The sequence below is a fragment of the Juglans regia genome, chromosome 13 (genome assembly GCF_001411555.2).
Source record: "Juglans regia cultivar Chandler chromosome 13, Walnut 2.0, whole genome shotgun sequence".
Lineage (NCBI taxonomy): Eukaryota > Viridiplantae > Streptophyta > Magnoliopsida > Fagales > Juglandaceae > Juglans > Juglans regia.
The window spans coordinates 6,668,481-6,688,009 of NC_049913.1; the positions used below are offsets into that span (position 1 = coordinate 6,668,481).

The following is a 19,529-nucleotide window of genomic DNA, read 5'->3' on the forward strand; positions in this document are numbered from 1 at the left end:
GTCGGAGGTTCAGAGATCGAGCATATTCTTGCTAACCCATAAAAGAAAAGAAATCCCATGTTAATATGTTTTAACCCGTAAGAGTATATATCGTTACTCTTTTATTTGCCAGAAATGCTAAACTCGCCGAAACCGTATCCCGAGTAATACTAATTATAGTTGTTAAATGTGTTCAATCATTTAAAAAAAAAGATTTATTATTACAAAATCTTTTATGTGAATTTCATATTTTTTATTTTTTATTTTTAAATAATTATGTAGCGTTTGTACACTTATGACTGCAACGATCATTTCTCGCTTATTATAAGCTATAATTCTACTCAAAAGCTGTAATCATTGGTCTCATTTGTTTTCACAAAATTTTTCAACTCATTTTATCTCATCTAATCATTACAACTTCATTAAAATTCTATACAAAATAAAATTAACAATTCAATTTTTTTAAATTTCAAGATAAAAATAATATTTAAAAAATATCTTTTAACATTATTTTATTTAAATTTTTTTATTTTTATCCCAATTTATCTTATCTAATTTGCAAAAACAAACTATCAAAGCTATGGTGACAAAATTGGATATTTGAAGGATTTCTAGAGGGATTTTACAATTCCAAGATCAAAGCCATTTTAATGGATCTGCAAGTCCACTGTGTAACTTGGTAGACAATTCTATGTATTTTCTTGATAAAATCCAGACTACTTAAAAATAAGTGTTTTGTTATACAATTTTTACCACATTTTATATTTTATATATTTTTAAAAATTTTTAAATTATTAATATTTTTTTAAAAAAAATTTTGAGTTTATTCTTTTTAAATTATTTCAAATTTTCTATTCATTATTCATATAATAAATATTTGATAAAAGAAAAAAATTAATAAAAATTAAAAATAATATAGAGTGTGAAATATTAAGAGGTTGTGAATATTTTTTATAAAAAGAATTATACTTTTTTGTTCTCGAAAGCAGTTCTTAAAAGAATATAAAACACTGAAAAAAACATCAAAGCTGTTTTCTTTCACCTTCAGCCTCATTCATTCTACCGCAGTGCAGTCAATCGATCTTATTAAGAAAGCGCATGGCTTAGTTTCAGTTTCTGCTGGACGAAAGGACATGTTTCCCTTGTATTTTGTTATGAATACATGTCACTCGATCTAGTTCCCCATACCATTTTTTGTTATTATTTTTCGTTTTAAATATATATTAAACCGACGGAATGATAACTTTTTAAAGTCATGCTAAAAATAAAAAATAAAAAATATTTATGACAAGTTATATATAATAAAAAATGACTGTTTATGGAGAAAATAAATTTATTTTAATAAAAAATAATTACTTTTATAGAAAATATACAATTTGTTTGTAGTGCCATATGAAATCAGTTCTTTTCAACCAAAAAAAAAAAACAACTGAAATCAGTCTTTATATTAGATTGGACTTGTACGATTATGATATCTTTACAAACAATAGAAAATATATACGCATAACATCAATCAAATAAATCCCAACAATTACTTTTTTACAATTAATTTTCAATCAATTAATATAATCCTATACCGAATATAAATTTTAATCTTATAAAATTACGTATATTTCACGTAGAATTATAAAAGAATTGTCAGTAGATTATTTCTCTATTTATTATTTTCTTATGAGAAAGCTCTCCTACAACATGGGGAATGATGGTGGGATTCGATTGCCGCTACTTTCGTGATCTGCCTTCTTGCAATTCCAACTAAGCTTCACAACAGTGCCTGATCAAGATGTTGGCTATGGAGGAATCCGCTCAATTTTGAATGAAATGAGAGTTTTGGAAATGTTGGGGATGAAAGAAGGGAAAATTCCAACTAAGCTTCACAACGGTGCCTGATCAAGATGTTGGCTATGGAGGAATCCGCTCGATTTTGAATGAAATGGGAGTTTTGGAAATGTTGGGGATGAAAGACGGGAAAGAGAGAGGGAGAGATAGATCATATGAGTTATTATAATGGACTGAGTTGAAAATAAAAACGCTCAGAAATCTCTGCTGAAAGTAGAGATGTGTCACATCTACAACAGTATAAAAATGAGTTTACGGATTTAAAGTAATTTCAAACTCAGCTTCCCGTGTGTTTGGATGACAGAGTTCAATTTAAATTTGAACTGAGTTGAGATACTTTCAGTATCTAAACGAAACCTAAATATTCATTAAATATCATTAAACTCAATTTATATATTTATTTGCTTTACAGTTTTAAAAAAACTAAACAGAAGATGAAGACTAGTTTTCAAAATCCAATGATGTAACAAGTGAAAGGTGAAAATCTAAACAAATTTATGTAAAACCATGAAAATTAAGGTTGTGTTTGAATGTTGAAGTGAGTTGAGTTGAGTTGAGATGATAAAATATTGTTAGAATATTATTTTTTAATATTATTATTATTTTGAAATTTGAAAAAATTGAATTGTTTATTATATTTTATATTGAAATTTGAAAAAGTTGTAATGATGAGTTGAGATGAATTGAGAGTATTTGAGGAACCAAACGAAACCTAAGAAACTGATTCTATAACTAACAAAATTTAAAACATCTAGGATAAATTTAGGATAATTTAACAAATAATATTATATCTAATTAATATATTTCACATGAACTTCAGGCATTCAGGTTGATCATGTTTTCTTTTGTTTTTGAAAAAGTATACTTTGTCCTTATTCTAACACTTCATGTATTTTATTTTTTTATTTAATAATTAAGAAAATAATTACTAATTTATTGATATAATTTTATATTATTTTTTTATTTAATAATTAAGAAAATAATTACTAATTTATTGATATAATTTTATATTTTTTAAAAATATTTAAAAATAATAAAAAAATTTTAATAAAAAGATTTTAAAAAAATAAAATAACAACTTAGAGCGGCTACTCTAGAGTCCCAGACCACATACCGCAGAATAACACCGCTCTTTATTTTTTGTCTGAACAGGGATAATTACAACCTGCCAACATTACGTGGACTTTATAAACCACACTGACAAAGTACTCTCGTTTTGTTTTTTATTTTTTCCATAGACGCATTGACAAAGAAGTCTATACTGAATAGCATCACCTGGCTCATAAATCGACCAAACCGGATCAAAATCAAGTGCCAATACCAAAAGAAAAAATCTATTAATCTTCTTAATTTTTATCATCACCATCATCTGATGATTTTAAATATAATAAATAATTTTTAATTATTTAATATTACATAATAAAATAATAAAAAATATGAAAAATATTATTCGTACCAAAATATCTAAATAGCAAAGAGACAAATTTGTCTTTGACAATTAAGACAAATGAGTGATTTGAATTTAGATATGAGTTGAGATAGATTGAAATAGTTTATAAATAGTAAAATAAAAATTAAATTATTTATTATATTTTATGTAAAAATTTGATAAAATTATTTTAAAATTTTAAAAAATTAAATTATTTATTATATTTTATATAAAAATTTTAAAAAATTATAATAATAAGATATATTAAAATAAATTAAAATAAATTTTAAATGCAAACAAGGTCAAAGGCTCTTGCCTACTTCTTTCCTGTCCTAAACCATGCATAAACCTCTACTCACAAAAATAAAACACAATTATGCTCTGATTATTAGTGCTAAAAGTAAGAAACAGATAAGAAAAGAATAAAAATAATATCACCTGCAACACAGTGACATTTCATATTCTCTCTCAGAGCATGCAGTGGTCAGTGTGCCCTTTTACCAGTAATTTACTAAAAAGTTTGACTCCTCTTTTTACTCACTGGCCTACCCGTGTGACTGTGGCTGTGGGCACCGGGCACCATGGCTAGGCTAATAAGAGAGCGCCTTCTGTTTACTTTATTTAAAAACTAAAAAGGCTAGGGTTTTTTTTGGTTTAGATGAAATGATCTGTAGTCTGCATATGGTAAGATAACTCGAGGTCAGAAGCAAACATGTCATAGACAATTTGAGTGCCTATGCTATTGCACTGTTCATCATTTTAAAGCCTAAACATGCTGATCTTTCTCTAAAATCTCTGCTGAAAATTTCTATTCTATATTTAAAGCTGAGAAAGGATTACCGCTGTAGTACGCCAACTCAGTTTTGGGTACAAATTACCAAACACAAGAATGCCTACCCTTTTTTCTTTCTTTCTCGAGCCCCTACCTTCTTACGCCCTATGGTTCCGCTGGCCCTCTCTCTCCCCCACATTCTCTGCTATTCTCTCTGGTCAGTAATGGTTTATTAAGTGATAAACTCACCACTAAGAACTTTTCTATATTTAGCAGTTCTCCTTGAAAAAAATGAAACCTTTCTGCTACAACATATTATCATCTCTGCTAAATCTGCGTGGTAGCCTGGTATGGCAGCCTGCCGTGCTGAAATGGGTATAGCTTTGAGATGGGTTGCTTCTCCACCCTTCTTTACAAATGGGTTGCTCCAAAACTCCTCCAAAGGCTACACATTTTCTACTCTGCTTTCCTAAAACTTGAAGCGAACACATTCTAGAAAAAAAAAACCCCTCCTTTTTGTTAGAAAAAAATTATCAGATTCCTCAAAAAATCACCTTTTCTCACTTTAGCCCATTTTTCTAAAAGCTCCCTCAGCATCACCCCCTAGCTAGGGAAGCAAGAAATACCTCCGTCTTCACCGAGAGAAGACATGGGGTGTGTTGCTTCTAAGCTGGAGGGGGAAGAAGAAGTAGTATCTATCTGCAAAGAGAGGAAACGTCAACTGAAGCTTGCTGTGGAGAGAAGACACGCTCTTGCAGAGGCACATTGTAGGTACTGTCACGCTCTCTATGCGGTAGCAGCAGCCATAGATCTCTTTGTCGCTCGCCACTCTTCTCATGCTTCTCAGTTCCTCATCACGTTCCCACCACCTTGTCCTCCTCCTCCAACGGAGAATGTCGTAAACAACCCAATGTTCCTTCAACAAAGACCCTCTGATTCCACCACTCACGAAGCCATCGCTTGTGAATCGTGTGGGTCCTCAACTCTTTCAGACTCTTCTGAGGAAGAGAGAGAAGAAGAAGAAGCAGAAGAAGAAGAAAGAGCCGAACAGCCCTGTGGGTACTTTTATATGGAAATGCCACCATCAATGCCATCACCACAGAGGGATTTTGGGTGGGATTTCTTTAATTCTTTTGACAGCATGAGACCCGAGGTTATCAGTGGGTACCGGAGGAGCTCAGATGATGACTTAAGGGTCGTGAGGGAAGAGGAAGGGATTCCAGAGCTAGAAGAGGAAGGTGACAGAGAAGAACAGGAAACCAAGGTGGTGATGGTTGAAGAAAATGGTGATGTGGAGCATGAGAGTGGCGTTGAGGTGGTGAAAGTAGTAGATGGTGCTAATGTGAACCAAGGAGAGCACAAGGGGCTCACAGTTATTGATACCCCAGTGGCAGGAAGGGAACTACTCGATGCTCTAAAGGACATCGAAGATCATTTTATCAGGGCTTTTGATTCTGGCAAGGACGTTTCCAGGATGCTAGAAGCCAATAGAGTTTACCTACAGTCCAACCTGGAGGAAATAAAAGGTGGGTTTATGTTTTTATCTTCAATTTTTTGCAGGTGTTAGATTTTGTTCCCATTGTTTAGTCCTGCATGGATCCTATCTCCGTTGCAATACAATTTTTTCTTTCATCTGCAGTGCATTCTGGTGACAAAAAAATAGGGGGGGGGGGGGTTTCACTTACCCGAAATTTGCATTTTTTAAAAATGATTTTATTCTTTGGTTTTGAGTTACCTTTGCATGTATCTTATTTTGATTTGCATCCCAAGATCGAAGTTCTCTGCGATGTAGTTTATAGAATGTATAAGGTGGTAAATTTCTCCGTTCTTTTGTTTCAAAGAATTCCACCTGTTGGGCTTATGATGGGTCTGCATGAGTCTTTAGTTTTACTTCCTTTCAATTTCTCCCTTTTTTTTTTCCTTGGGGTTTTGGGTTTTCCTTTTGGAAGTCCCACCGGCGTTTCTTCTTTATCTTTTGGTAAAAAAGAAAAGAAAACTTTTCTCTAGGGCTTATCCTTCTGTTCAAAAGATTTTACTCTTTCGGTTAATTTATTTCCGAAACTTCTTCCATGGCCTTTACATGATTGATTTCTATATAATTATGGGCTAAAGGATCTTATCTTCACTTTTGTCTTGATCTAACTAAAGCACTAAACAGTTCTGAAGAATGTCTCTCCCTACCTCCCTTTTCTTCCAGAACCAAAAGTAGGAAAGAAAGAAAAAGAAAAGGTATCCACTTTTTTCAACCATATAATTCGTATGAGGTTGAACGATCTGCCTTGATTTTGCTTATGCGTACTGCATCAAATTGACGTATTTATTATGCTTGTTGAATTAATTAACCCTTCAGTTGGTTGGACCATGGCAGCATATATTTTTTCCCAGAAAGCTGGAATTACTTTGTAAGGAATATGTCCCTTGCTTTTTCATACATGGGCCCAAGATTTTATTGTTCTGTACCGATGATATATACCCAATATTTTTTTCCCATTTTTTGAAGGAAAAACTACTCTAATTATGCATATGTCAACATCCATCTCTCTCTCTCTCTCTCTTTTAATACCTCAAATTTTATTGTAATCCCTCACTTGAAAACCGTAACAGAACCCGACTTACATATAGTACATTTACAGTTTATCAAAGTATCAAAGAGAAGGCCATATGAAGACAAAACAAAGAATAGAACATCCATATTGAAGTTTAAACCAGTCTAATATGAGGGAGGCCCATTTTTTCTATCCGCAAAATTCCTTTTAATTGAGAAGGGACATCCGCTCGAGACCACCATTGATAGTTTCCCCCTTTCGCTCCCATCCTTGCTAAGAAATCTGCCGAAGCATTCCATCTTGAGGTTTTGTAAACATCCATCTAACACATCTAACAAAAAGAATGCTCTTCATTTTGGTGCAGAGAACTCGACTAAACTCATTCAAGCTATTACATGCAACCGGTCCACTTCATCGAGGACTTCATCATGTAAGAGTCTTGTAGCATCCTCTTCGAAAAGTTCTTCAACATGGACAGAGTATAAGAATGACCTCTTTGATGACTACGGAGGAATGGCATCAGGAAGCCATTCACTGACTTTAGGAAGATTATATGCTTGGGAGAAGAAGCTGTATGAAGAAGTTAAGGTAATTTACCCTCTCTCAAGATTATTTGCTGCTTTTATATTTTCATACTTTTGGCATGTAGATAGTTCGAATTTTGGAGTTGGACATTTCTGTCTCTTTAGCAGCTTTATATCCTGCTTTATATATGGTTCCCATCTGCTGTCTCGAGCTATAGGCTAAGAAGGTCGCAGGAAAAAAAAACTGAAATCTATTTTGTGATTTTTACAACGACATTTATGGGACCCATGTCTAGATAGATATGGACACAAATTTTGAATTTGATGAAGACATGATTTTTCAGGCTAAAATCAATCTATATCAATCTTCATTTCCATTTCTTAGAAGAAATTATTCTCATCAGTCACTTTTCACTACCCCACATCCTATGAAAAAAAAAAAAAGCCCATAAGTGTGGAGTGTGAGAGTGAATAATAGCTGATGTATAACATTTTTTTTCTTGGGAATAAAATTAATCAGCTACTGAAAAAGTTTAGATTATATCTCATTTTGGTGGCCAATGCAATCTTGACAAAATGAAACAGGAAGTCTTGCAGCTGCTGATGCCAACCAGAATTTGTCTTGTTAACAGTACCCCTTGGTTTCGAACCCGCGACGTGTCTCATATATTCTATAATTTGATATAAACCATAAAAAGCAAGAAGCTGCAGAACTTGAAAAGATTTCTTCCATATCTACTTCCAGTGTTTGACATTGTATCTTGTCCTTAGGCTGGAGATAGCACGCGAAAAATTTATGAGAAAAAATGTTTAAGACTGAGAAACCAGGATGTCAGAGGAGATGGTGAACAAACACTGGACAAAACCAGAGCTGCAGTAAAAGACTTGTATGCCAGGATCTTGGTTGCTATTCGAAGTGCAGAGTCAATCTCAATGAGAATTCAGAAACTCAGAGATGAAGAATTGCAGCCCCAAATTGTTGAACTATTAAAAGGGTAAGGGGCTAAGTCTTGTTAAGATATAAAATAAATAATAGAATTTACATTTTCCATCAGCTTAAAACTTTTGGGACAAGTGATATTTCACATGTTATCAGAGTAGAGGTCCTGAGTTCAAACCCTGACTCTACACTCTATTCCATTTAATTAAATATTCTACATGTTAGGCCACCCATTGAGGGTGAATCTGGCCCACACATGAGAGGGAGTGTTAAGCTATAAAATAAATAATAAAATCTATCTCTTTCCATCAGTTTAAACTTTTGGAACGAGTGGTGATTTCATGAGCCTTAACGAAACAAAGCAAACTTACAAGTTATATATTCTTCTTTCTTTGGTTTCTTATTTTCCTTTTTGCCAGTGCAGCCTAACGAGAACCTGGAAAATTATGTTGGAATCCCATGAAACCCAGAATAAGATCCTCTTTGAAGTCAGGTCCTTTACTTGCCCCACTTTTGGAAAATTCTGCAATGACACTCATCGACTAGCAACACTTCAGCTCGAGGCTGAGCTTCATAATTGGCGGGCATGCCTCATGGAGTATGTAACGGCGCAGAAACGATATGTAGAAGCTCTCCATGGCTGGCTAGCAAAGTTTGTAGTTCCTGAAGTAGAATTCTACTCTAGGGGCAGAAATTCAGCTGTGCCATATAGAGTTGATGGACCCCCATTGCTTGTTATCTGCCGTGATTGGTTAGCCTCCATAAACAAGTTACCAGACAAAGCAGTGGCATTCGCATTGAAAAGCTTTGCAAAGGATGTGAAGGCTCTGTGGGTTCAGCAAGGGGAGGAACAACAACAGAAAAGGAAAGTAGACAGCCTGGCAAAAGATCTCGACAGAAGGATTCTGGCATTCGAGAAGACCGAGAGTAGATTTCTTGAATCCAAATTTACGGATCTGAAGTTGGAGACAGAAGAGGAAAATCGGGCGGAGTACTTGACTGATAAGAAGGATCAGTTGGACTCATGGAGAAGGAAGTTGGATGTAGAGAAGGAAAAACACCACAATTGCATGCAAGAAACACAAAGGATAACATTAAATGGATTTCAAACTGGGTTTTCTACAGTTTTTGAGTCCTTAATGGAGTTCTCTAAGGCTTCTCAAAAAATGTACAATGACCTTGTAACCTGCAGTGAAAATGCTGAGAAAGCTGGGAATCTATCATATATAGAGGGCTCCATGGTTGAAGACAATGGCAGCAGATGACATCATACCAAGCTAAAGTAGGGGAAAGATCTAGGACGTCTGCATTCTATAAAAGGTACTGTATATTAGAATGTGCCAAAGCAGCTCGCTGAGACACATTTATTTATGAAAAATGTTTGGGAAGTTTCTCGCAGCAACGAGATGATAATTGCTATTATTAATAGTTTGTGGTTGCCCACAACTTTTGTTGCAAAACCTGTAAATTTCCCATTTTCCAGTTCTTTCCTGGCAAGAAAACCAGGAAGTGCAGGGTGGGAAATCCAAGTGGGCAATTCTTGTAAGTAATTGAACTTTGATCGTGAACAGGAGATCGAATTGGTGGCAAGCCCGTGACATGTCTGAGATTGGCCAATCTTCGCACAGCGTATACATCTCGTGCGCACAGAGTTCACCTGTAGATTCTGAATTGAAATTATCAGATAAGACAATTAGATGTTTATACCATTTTATTAATATATATATATATATATATATATTTGCAGTAATTGTACAAGTCGTTTTGTAATTTTTTTGAAAAAGGTAAAGTAAATATGAGATTTTTAAAAAAAAAGTATAAGTAAATATGAAATCTATATGAAAAAAATTAAATTTTTAATAATATATTTTACTTTCTTTATAAAAATTGCACAGCACTTGCGTATTGTATCTAACATTATTTTAAAAATAATTTTAAATCATATAATAGAATCTTAGAATTATAAAATAATTGAGAAAAAAATGATAAGTGCATATAGAATTATTTTGGATACAAATTTTTTTTATAAAAATAAAATTTTAATTTAACGTGTTTTGATGTTTTATTATAAAATAAATTTAACAAATCATAAAATTATATTAATTTATAAATTTACTTAAATTGATAAAATTTCTGCGGTCGTAATTCTCTCTCTTTTAGGTACTAAAACCAAATACCACCGTAAGAGAGTTTGCTTTAGTGGGAACATTAATATCGTATTCGAATTGTCTTGGTGCACTCGTATCATTCCATTCGAGCTTCGATACACAATGGGGTAAGCTACACGTAGACCGACCTCAACCCAAATCGACTATGAGACAAATCCATGCGTGGCTTTATGTCGACTTGTACCTATTACAACTTGCAACTTAGGAGAACCGAAGTCATTTACGCAACCACTACGACAGTCGTTTTCTCTTAAACGACAACGCATTACTACGCCATTTGATACATGAAGCATTCCGAGTCTTTGACCTCACAAACAGAAAAACTCAGTCATGAAGCGTTCGTACAACTCCTGGAGAACTTAAATTAGACTTCCATGTTCACTCTACAACCAAACATGTAAAATAACTTCACAGGATTATCTAATAAGAAGAAATAATGTCAACAAGAAGAATGACAATCACTCAAGATATTTCTGCAACTAGGAATAGAGATGCATATAACTCATATCATAAAAGCTGTAAGCCTGTAACGAGCATTATAATCTGCGAGAAAATTGTTAAATTGATTCAAGTTTCGCAACATTCTTTTCAGTTTTGTACAATATGCGATGATACACATCCTAAAAAAGCTCGGGTATGACCATGCAAATGAATAATTACAGATTGCACTATGTAAGTTACAATTACCATCTTCTCTTCCCCTTACCTTAGGCACAGGGAGACCAAGAATTGAGAGAAGAGTATAAATTCGCTTATTACAGCAGCAGGGGAGTTTATGCCAAGAAATGGGACAATGTCAACCTGCAGCCAGCTCTCAACTGCAGATCCCACCACAGCACCAGCCACTAGCCCGCCTATGGTAATTACTGTAGCCTTCCCTGCAATACGAACAGCAAAACACAATATTTTACCATTTCTGAACCATGAAAAGGTGAAAATTTGCACTCTCTGAGGGGTGGTTCTATTTTAAGAAGGCAGGAGCAGTTATCTAATCCCTCCCCCTGATAATCCAGAATGACCAGCTGAATTGCACTTGTGGACATATCCAAAAGCAGTCATGATTACCATCTATTAACGGGAGATCATTTTTTACTTTTTTTTTTTCTATTCTGGGCCACTGAACTCAACCAGTTCACAGTGACTGACCAGAACAAGGTAAGCTGACTATGTACAAAATCATTTTACTTCCTTTTCCTTTTTCAATGCTTGAATGACCTTAAAAAAGGTGATAGAGACTGACCAAAAAAAGGGTGACGAAGGTGTTCAAGCTAATGAAGAAAAGGCACCAAACCATTACACTACCCCAGACTCAATCAAGAGAATCAAGTAACACCAATGCTAGCAACATCAGAGTGAGAGATTTTACTACCAACACATGAAACTTTGCATTATTGATGAGAGAGGGGAATGAAATATAACATCAATTATTGATTTTATACATAAACAGAGAGTGCATTAAAACCATGTAGTTTGTGTCCATGTAAACCAGGTTGCTGGTATAGTATGTTTTGTCTGTAGACCAAAAATTACAAGTATTGGGACCCCGAAGTGGAGCTTGTTTGTTTGAATGATTATTACAAGGTTTTCTTTCACTTCTCTTATCCGGTTTCGATCACATTGTAAAGTAATAATATTGAATAGTGAATAAGTTAAACTTCTTGGATTTTAATTTGCAAGGAATCTTGAAGTTCTCGAGGACAACATTCCCTTGAATCTTAATAACATAGAGATATAAGAAAGCTGCTTACCTAACTTAACATTTTGTTTGGTCATGAAGTACAAGGAAGCTCCAAAACTCCCAGCCAAGATCAGTCCGGGAACATCAGCCCCAGCATATGGTGCTGCAAGAGATGATGAAGTTCCATTGACATATGTTAAGACCATTAAAGCCCCATAAACGCCAGCTTGTATTCCCAAATCACTGCTTGATGGTGTTTCAATTGAAACAGGAGGATTCTTCACAGCAGCCTGCAACCACTGAGGCATTGATCCCATCCTAGGAGCACTTACAGGCTTAACATCAGCGTAACGGATGCCACTACTCACAACTTTTCCAGCTCGCCGCTGAGTTAAGCTTTGCATAAGCAACATATCATATGCAGCCTCAACCTAAAACACATCCAAAATGGTAGTGACAAGGACATGAAGATTCCTACAACTTTATTAGGCAAATTGCCATATGAACATCTTCCAATAATATAAATACCGGACATTAAACATTGACCGAAAGAGTGCACTGCCGAGTGTGCCTAATGAAGTCTTCTAAATCAAGCCTGAGATTGAAATTCTTGGACCTATCAATCTTCAGAATTAACTTTACCACAACAACATCAGATCGGGATCCTCCAGGTTCTTCAAGGTAACTAGGGAGTGTTCTTAAAATTTAAACGTTATCGGACACCATCAACATTAAAACCCGTCCAAATTATAACGTGAGTATCTATTTCACAAAAAATGCTGGACATCAAAACCCATTCAGAAAGCACAATGCCATCTTTGACAACCTACTGACGATACACACTAACAGCCACGACCAGAGGTCTCATACATACATGACTCTTCTAGCAATCTGTACGGTCCAAGATTTTAGGAAGTGGCAAGTGACAACCTATGATCAAGAAAAAGTCTAAAACAAGCTTATAATAAGGGCAATATATTACAAACAACCCAAAAAAAAAGGAGAAATAATAAGAATTTAATAGCCTGAGAATTATGTAAAGAATATTAATTACATCAAAATGAAATCGTTAGCTTCTCAACCAACTTCAGCTCCAAATACAATTCATAGCCCTCGTCAATGCTACCCAAATATTATATTAAAAAATCGATTATTAAAAAAGTAAAACCTTGAAAATGCCTTTTTTTTCTCCTTTTGTAATTGAAATAAGAAGAGAAGCAATCCGGGGGGAGCAAGCGAAGAAGATGGAACCTGTGCAATCGCCTCCTGGTCGTCCTTGCAAGCGGCGAGGACCGAATTCTTGGCGCGGAGTATTTCATCAAAGGAAGCGCCCTCGGAGACTCCAAGAAGTTTGAGAGCGTTCTCCACGGACTTCTCGGACGGCGCCGAGTCGTCGGCTCTCGAACCGGCTTGGACTGGCGTGCGCCGAGAGGGTATAACGGTAGCAGTACTCACCCCTCGCCATGGTTCGTTCTTGGCGGGCCTGCCAGTGTGTGATGGTACGGGACGACGGGCCGGGGGCCGAGGGTAGGGTGAACCGGCGGCGAAGCGGTTGGGCCGGACTGAGAGAGTGGCAGCCATCGTCGGGCAAAAACGGGAGGCTGAGGTTAGAGTAGGAGACGGTTATTAATCTAGAGGCTGATTGAGCAATGATACCATACCACCCATTTACAATTTTTCTATAAACTTTTTAATAAAATAATATTTTTTTTAAAAAAATTTTAAACATCAAATTAAAATCAAAACTAAAATAAATATTTTAAAAAATATTATTTTATTATAAAGTTGTAGAAAAATAATAAAGGATATCATTTTATCTTTTTCTGAATAAAAAGATAAAATCATTGAGCTACCGTCGTTGTGGTTATTTCTTTGTGTCGTTTAGTGTATCTTTCTTCTCATCTTTAATTTATCTTGAAATAAAAGAGAACCATAGATAATAATAATTATAATTATGAAAATTAAAAAGCAAATAATTTTATATAAACTTGCACATTATTAGTGAATTTGATGCATTAATAAAGATATTTCTAAATAATTTTTCTGAATAATTTTATGATAAAATATGAGAAAGCATAAAAGAAGTGTGTCAAGTGTGTCGTATCCGACCATCCAACGCAAAGCTCTAGCCACACTTTTGGAGGCCGGTGTCTAACTTGTGTCGCGTGTCCTCAACTTGACTGCACGCTCTGGACGTGCCTTGCTTGTGGCCAGTTCTCTCGATTGCAGCCAAAATAAAAATAAAAAATCTCTCGCTCAAAAGAGTTTTATAATTACTCCTTGGTTCTTGGTCTCCGTAACAGCAGGGAAGGAGCAGAATAGCCATTGAAAGCCGTTAACGGTTTATTTACCACAACGATGTTGGCTACTTGGAAAGTGTCACTCGTTCCATGCTTCCCTAGGAGCCGATACAGAAGTGGGTTTTGCTGCAGAGCTGATGCTCTTCAAAGCCATGCAACTGGGGGCCAAGACATTAAGGAAAATAACAAGAAGAAGGTAGTGATTGTTGGCTCCGGATGGGCTGGCCTTGGCGCTGCTCATCACCTCTGCAACCAGGGCTTTGATGTCACCGTTCTTGAAGGCAGTCCGGACGACGTTGGCATTCGTGGTAATGGAACACGTTTTCCTTGTTCTTCTTGTTCGATATGATGTACTGGAATCCGGGTTTTGCTTACACTAAGAAATTTCATTGAATTCGGTCGAACCCCTGTTGAAAAGACTCAAATTTACCATTTGATCGATCAAAATGGCTATGAGGCAATGATTTTGTTGTGTGTTTCCACAAGATATATCTCGTTGTCAATTAGCTACATAATTACTGGGCGATCCTAATCTACTAAGAAGGTTTTACAAGTAAATAGGGGGTGTCTGAAGATTCCTATTGGTGACATCCTGTTCTGGATGAAAGTAAAGCTGATTCGTATGTCTTAATAGTAATTCTACGTATAGTCGTCGAGTGTGCAAGTGTGATATAGTCATTTTAAAAAAGAGTGCGGTCTATTATTAAAAAATTAATTTCTTTTCATATAAGTCCCGTATTTATTTACTTTTTTCAAAGTGATTGCACGACGCTTGCACACTCACGACTGCAACTATCATTTCTCATGTCTTAATATGTTCAACTGTATGTTTAGCATGAGGATCATTTGGTAATGATATAGGATTCTAATTTGTAGGTTATTGGTATCCCTACCAAAACATATTTAGCCTTGTCGATGAGCTGGGTATCAAGCCCTTCACTAACTGGACAACGTCTGCGCAGTATTCAGAAGAGGGGTTAGAGGTAATTACCATGTTACTTTTCATCTTTTTGTCTGAACTACTCATCCAAATTGATGAAGATTTTATATGCAGACATTTACATTGTTCCCAAGCCACTGAATCTCTAAATTAATCCAGTTTACATTTACGATGTTTTAACATAATCTGTCATTCTGCAGGTTGAATTTCCAATATTCAATGATTTGCCTCAATTGCCTACTCCATTGGGGACATTATTATATACTAAAGTACGCTTGGCATTGTATTATATATTTTTTTTGGAAAGTGTATTTATCCTTATGGACATTAAACCTTGTTACATTGTGCAGTTTGCTCGGCTCCCATTGGTGGATGGGTTAACCTCACTTCCGTTAGCGGCTGCAGGTACTGCCTGCTATTGAAATCTAGATTTTATTATTTACTGAGCAATGGATTTACTCAGTACTAGAGCAAAGTAAATTGCTTTGGTTTTCACTTTATGGAGATATATTAGTATATTACCACCAGTTGTGGGTTTTCTTTGTTTTTGTTTTTGTCTTTTTGAATTCCAACTTTGAAACCTTTGCGGAGAAAATCATGTCATACCCAATTTCTCCATCTTAATGCAATAGAACTGCTCTGCTAATTATCTTTTGAAGTAATAAGTACCATCACAAGAAGTTGTACACATAATATTGAAGTATATTTGGGATATGTAAGAGGACTTCAGTTTCTTCCATTAACCTCTATTATACCTGCACAGCTACAAACATTCTGATGCCATTTAAGATCATTATGAAACTCGAAGCTGTATTTGGACCTCCTGTGAGTTGCCACAGTAGAAGTTACAGTAATATCACACAAGTTACAGCTCAAATTGGTTTATTTATTTATTTCTTTCTATTATTTTTATCTTTAGAACGTAGTTCTTCATTACTCATATTTTCCTTCACTATTTCCACCTTTGTTTGCAGTAATTGACTTTGACAACACTGACACAGCCTGGAGAAAATATGATTCCAGTAAGGACTCAGGAGCCCCTCTTCACATGATTAGCTGTTACCTCCAATGAATAAAATCATGATGAATTTCAAAGTGTCTTATATAGTGATTTAACTATTAGTCACTGCAAGGGAGCTTTTTAAACAGTTTGGCTTCTCGGAAAGGCTTCATCGAGATGTTTTTGGTCCATTGCTTCAAGTGGGCTTGTTCGCTCCAGCAGAGCAATGTAGTGCTGCTGCAACTCTTGGGTTGCTATACTACATCCTTGCCCACCAGGTTTGATTGTTCAAGTTCTTACTAGAGTACATAAGAGTTTGCACAAGTCTCTATAGCCATTTGTATAGTTTTCTGCTTAGAAGATTAGGTCTGGCAGTGGCATGATGCCTTGAAGTTTGACGACAGCGGTGATTCCGGCCATGCAACTAAAAAGGAAAAAAAAATGTTAAAAAAAAAAAAAAACTGACGGCTACCATGATCAGAGTATTAAACCTAATTGTTTAATATCTTAACAATTAAACAAATGGTGTACTCAACCTAATTGTTTTCTCAGGGCATATTATAAAAAACTACAGTGTAATATTTTGGTCAAAACTTAAAAAATTGAACTGTCTGAAAACATAATGCAACCACCCATACTTTTCATCATTGTTTAGAAATATTTGCCGATGTTTTCTTAATCTGAAGCTATATACTTTTGTATGTGGATGGATGCAGAAAGATTTTGATTTGGTATGGTGTCGTGGGACAGTCAAAGAAAAGATTTTTGAGCCGTGGATTGATTTCATAAGGACCAAAGGTTTTGATATTCTGGAGGATAGAAAAGTGACAGATTTGATCTTTAACGAGGAAACAGGTTGTATAACAGAAATAGTCTGTGGCATGGAGTCATATAATGCTGATGCAGTTATCTTTGCTGTTGGAATATCCAGACTTCAGGAACTTATCAAGAACAGGTGTGTGGTTTCAGGTTGTATGTCAAATTGACTTCATTTATTATTTGATATCAACTTGAATCAGCTAGTTAACTTGAAGTTTTCACATCTGCCATTGTTTGATGATCAGTATTTGCACAAAAAAGAATTGGTGAGTAGTGCTGTTAATCAGACTGGATCTGAATTCATCCTTACGAAAAACTAATTGGAATATTACTTTAGGCAGATCTATTCCTACTCTAAAATATCGAGCCCCATGTTAGAGCTTTAGATAAGTTGACTCCATTCTTGCCATGTTTTTTTGACTGCAATTGAGTCTGTATAGTGCAGTGCTATGTACAAGGGAGGAGTTTCTGAAGGTTTTAAACTTGGCTGGCATCGATGTAGTCACTGTTAAGCTTTGCCTCGATAGGAAGGTGAGTGTGGGGAAGTTCTTCTAACCATACTTTCTTATCATTCTATATATTTTGTCCTCAAAGAAAAGAAAATTTTGTTTATTAAAAACAATATTGCAAACCAATTTTGTTATATACATATCCATTCTTTAATATCTTTTACTATGCTTTACCGTTATCGTTATTGGAATTCTTGCATCTACCATGCTCATGGATGCTGCATCTTCACATACAATATGGATGGCTGCTTACAAACCAAGCCAGTGGTTCAAAAGCAAAGCGGTCTACTTCAAGGCACCTGTTCTATCACGCATCTGATGGCATCAACTAGAAAATAATTACATAATGATAATTACAAGAAAAAAAATGTGTTTTTCTGAAAATAATTACATAATGAAACAAAGATATTAGGTATCTTTTCTTTTCTTCTTCTTCTTCTTCTTCTTCTTCTTTTTTTTTTTTTTTTTTTTTTCCGCATTTTGGATAGCTGGATCTGTTGATTTGGTTCAATTACATACACCGGGCAGGTTATGCCCGTCATAATTCGGTACCATGAATGTGGATTCTGCAGGCTCCTTTAATTGATTTCAAAATGCTTTCCTTCTAATTGAACTGATAATGATAACTTCACATTTGTGCAGGTTAAAATTCCAAATGCAATTAATGCTTGCTCTGGATTTGATTATTCATCGGGCTGGACTTCTTTTTTTGACTTGAATATAATTCATGATGAGCATAAAGATGACTCAGTAACAGTCCTGCAAGCTGATTTTGTGAGTTTTGACTTCTTCTTTTCTTGTTGAAATGAAGCAGTAATTATTTTTTGTCCCAAATTAAGGTTTAATATCTTTTTTGTCCTAACATATCTTGTTTTTAGTATCATTCCAATGAATTGTTGCCGCTGAAGGATGATGATATAGTTGCAAAAGTGATGTCTTACCTATCAAAGTGCATCAAGGAATTCGAAGATGCTGTTGTGACTGATAAGGTGATTGGAAGATTTCCACAATCTTTGACTCACTTTTATCCAGGTAATCTAATACTTGTTCTATTTATTAGAACATCCTATTCTTATATAAGTAATTGTATCATTCATTTTCTGATCTAAATATCAGTAGGTTTGGAAAAAGATATGTACATATGGCATACAAATAACTTAATTTTACTCCTTCCACTATATATTTTTCAGATTTTCTCCTTTTTTTCATTTCCGCCTTCTTCATGTAGGTTCATACAAGTACATGATGCGTGGGTCTACATCTTTCCCAAACTTATTCATGGCCGGAGACTGGATCATAACCCGACATGGTTCCTGGTCACAGGTTGACTGAAACTGTTCCCTTCCCTTTGCTGTTATAAATCAAACTTGAGGACCGAATGAAAACATGATGTTGTGATTGATTTCATTCACAGGAAAAATCTTATGTCACGGGACTTGAAGCCGCGAACCGGGTGGTGGACTACCTTGAAGAAGGGAGCTTTGCCAAAATAATACCAGTAGAGGAAGATGAACCTCACATTCAAGCGCTTCGAAGCCTCAACAGGAGCTTTAATGAGTTCAGATCCCAAGTTCCATTGTCCAATTTCTTCCTTCAGTGAACCTGTCACTGGATCCTCCATATATTTGAGTACATGTATTTTCTCATGAAAAGTTATTAAATACTTTAAAGTTCCATATTTGAACACAACTTTATGTTCTGAAGTGTTAACACCAAGCATGTGTTTGTTTCGTGAGAAAATAATCAATGACATGCAAAAACGAATTTGTTCGGACCAATCAGATTTTGTTGACTGAAAACATGTCTATTTGTTGTTAGATCATAAAGCTTAAATAAGTGGAGAGGTTTCAGTTGGTGCATAAATCTCTACCAAGTTCATTCAAGGTGGGATTCCCATCACCCTTCTATGGTTTGACTTGAACTTTCTCAAGACAGTACTCAAATGTCTTTGGCCGGCCGTCCGATCTAATCATCTAACTACAATGCCAAGATATGAAAAAGGGTTAAAATTTGGGAAGCTGCAGTGGACCCCAATTCCCTGTCCACTCCACATGCGTTTTAGAATGGATCTCGATTTTCTAAAAAT

General features: G+C 35.2%; 3 protein-coding genes across 3 annotated transcripts; 2 read left to right on the forward strand and 1 right to left on the reverse strand.

The window, feature by feature from the left end:
• Positions 1-3,958: 3,958 nt before the first annotated feature.
• Positions 3,959-9,714, forward strand: LOC108993313 (protein ALTERED PHOSPHATE STARVATION RESPONSE 1-like). Its single transcript, XM_018968192.2, has 4 exons — positions 3,959-5,545; positions 6,930-7,153; positions 7,861-8,084; positions 8,454-9,714. The coding sequence occupies exons 1-4, from the start codon at positions 4,669-4,671 to the stop codon at positions 9,292-9,294; spliced, it is 2,166 nt and encodes a 721-aa protein (XP_018823737.2). The 5' UTR covers positions 3,959-4,668; the 3' UTR covers positions 9,295-9,714.
• A 985-nt stretch (positions 9,715-10,699) lies between these two features.
• On the reverse strand, positions 10,700-13,528 carry LOC108993423 (protein CHAPERONE-LIKE PROTEIN OF POR1, chloroplastic-like). Its single transcript, XM_018968341.2, has 3 exons — positions 13,127-13,528; positions 11,946-12,306; positions 10,700-11,075 (listed from the first exon to the last, which is right to left on the reverse strand). The coding sequence occupies exons 1-3, from the start codon at positions 13,454-13,456 to the stop codon at positions 10,900-10,902; spliced, it is 867 nt and encodes a 288-aa protein (XP_018823886.1). The 5' UTR covers positions 13,457-13,528; the 3' UTR covers positions 10,700-10,899.
• A 560-nt stretch (positions 13,529-14,088) lies between these two features.
• On the forward strand, positions 14,089-19,221 carry LOC108993416. The gene is made up of 12 exons (XM_035684933.1): positions 14,089-14,483; positions 15,052-15,158; positions 15,316-15,384; positions 15,466-15,520; positions 16,090-16,137; positions 16,239-16,393; positions 16,832-17,070; positions 17,375-17,465; positions 18,086-18,217; positions 18,322-18,475; positions 18,672-18,766; positions 18,858-19,221. The coding sequence occupies exons 1-12, from the start codon at positions 14,234-14,236 to the stop codon at positions 19,041-19,043; spliced, it is 1,581 nt and encodes a 526-aa protein (XP_035540826.1). The 5' UTR covers positions 14,089-14,233; the 3' UTR covers positions 19,044-19,221.
• Positions 19,222-19,529: the final 308 nt, after the last annotated feature.

Coding starts and splice junctions, on each gene's coding strand:
- LOC108993423 (XM_018968341.2), bottom strand. CDS start 13,456: ATGGCTGCCACTCTCTCAGTCCGGCCCAACCGCTTCGCCGCCGGTTCA. Junction 12,307..13,126: donor ACCAGGAGGCGATTGCACAG/GTTCCATCTTCT, acceptor GATGTGTTTTAG/GTTGAGGCTGCATATGATAT. Junction 11,076..11,945: donor CAAACAAAATGTTAAGTTAG/GTAAGCAGCTTT, acceptor TTCGTATTGCAG/GGAAGGCTACAGTAATTACC.
- LOC108993416 (XM_035684933.1), top strand. CDS start 14,234: ATGTTGGCTACTTGGAAAGTGTCACTCGTTCCATGCTTCCCTAGGAGC. Junction 15,385..15,465: donor GGACATTATTATATACTAAA/GTACGCTTGGCA, acceptor TACATTGTGCAG/TTTGCTCGGCTCCCATTGGT. Junction 16,394..16,831: donor ACTACATCCTTGCCCACCAG/GTTTGATTGTTC, acceptor GGATGGATGCAG/AAAGATTTTGATTTGGTATG.
- LOC108993313 (XM_018968192.2), top strand. CDS start 4,669: ATGGGGTGTGTTGCTTCTAAGCTGGAGGGGGAAGAAGAAGTAGTATCT. Junction 7,154..7,860: donor AGCTGTATGAAGAAGTTAAG/GTAATTTACCCT, acceptor TCTTGTCCTTAG/GCTGGAGATAGCACGCGAAA. Junction 8,085..8,453: donor ATTGTTGAACTATTAAAAGG/GTAAGGGGCTAA, acceptor TTGCCAGTGCAG/CCTAACGAGAACCTGGAAAA.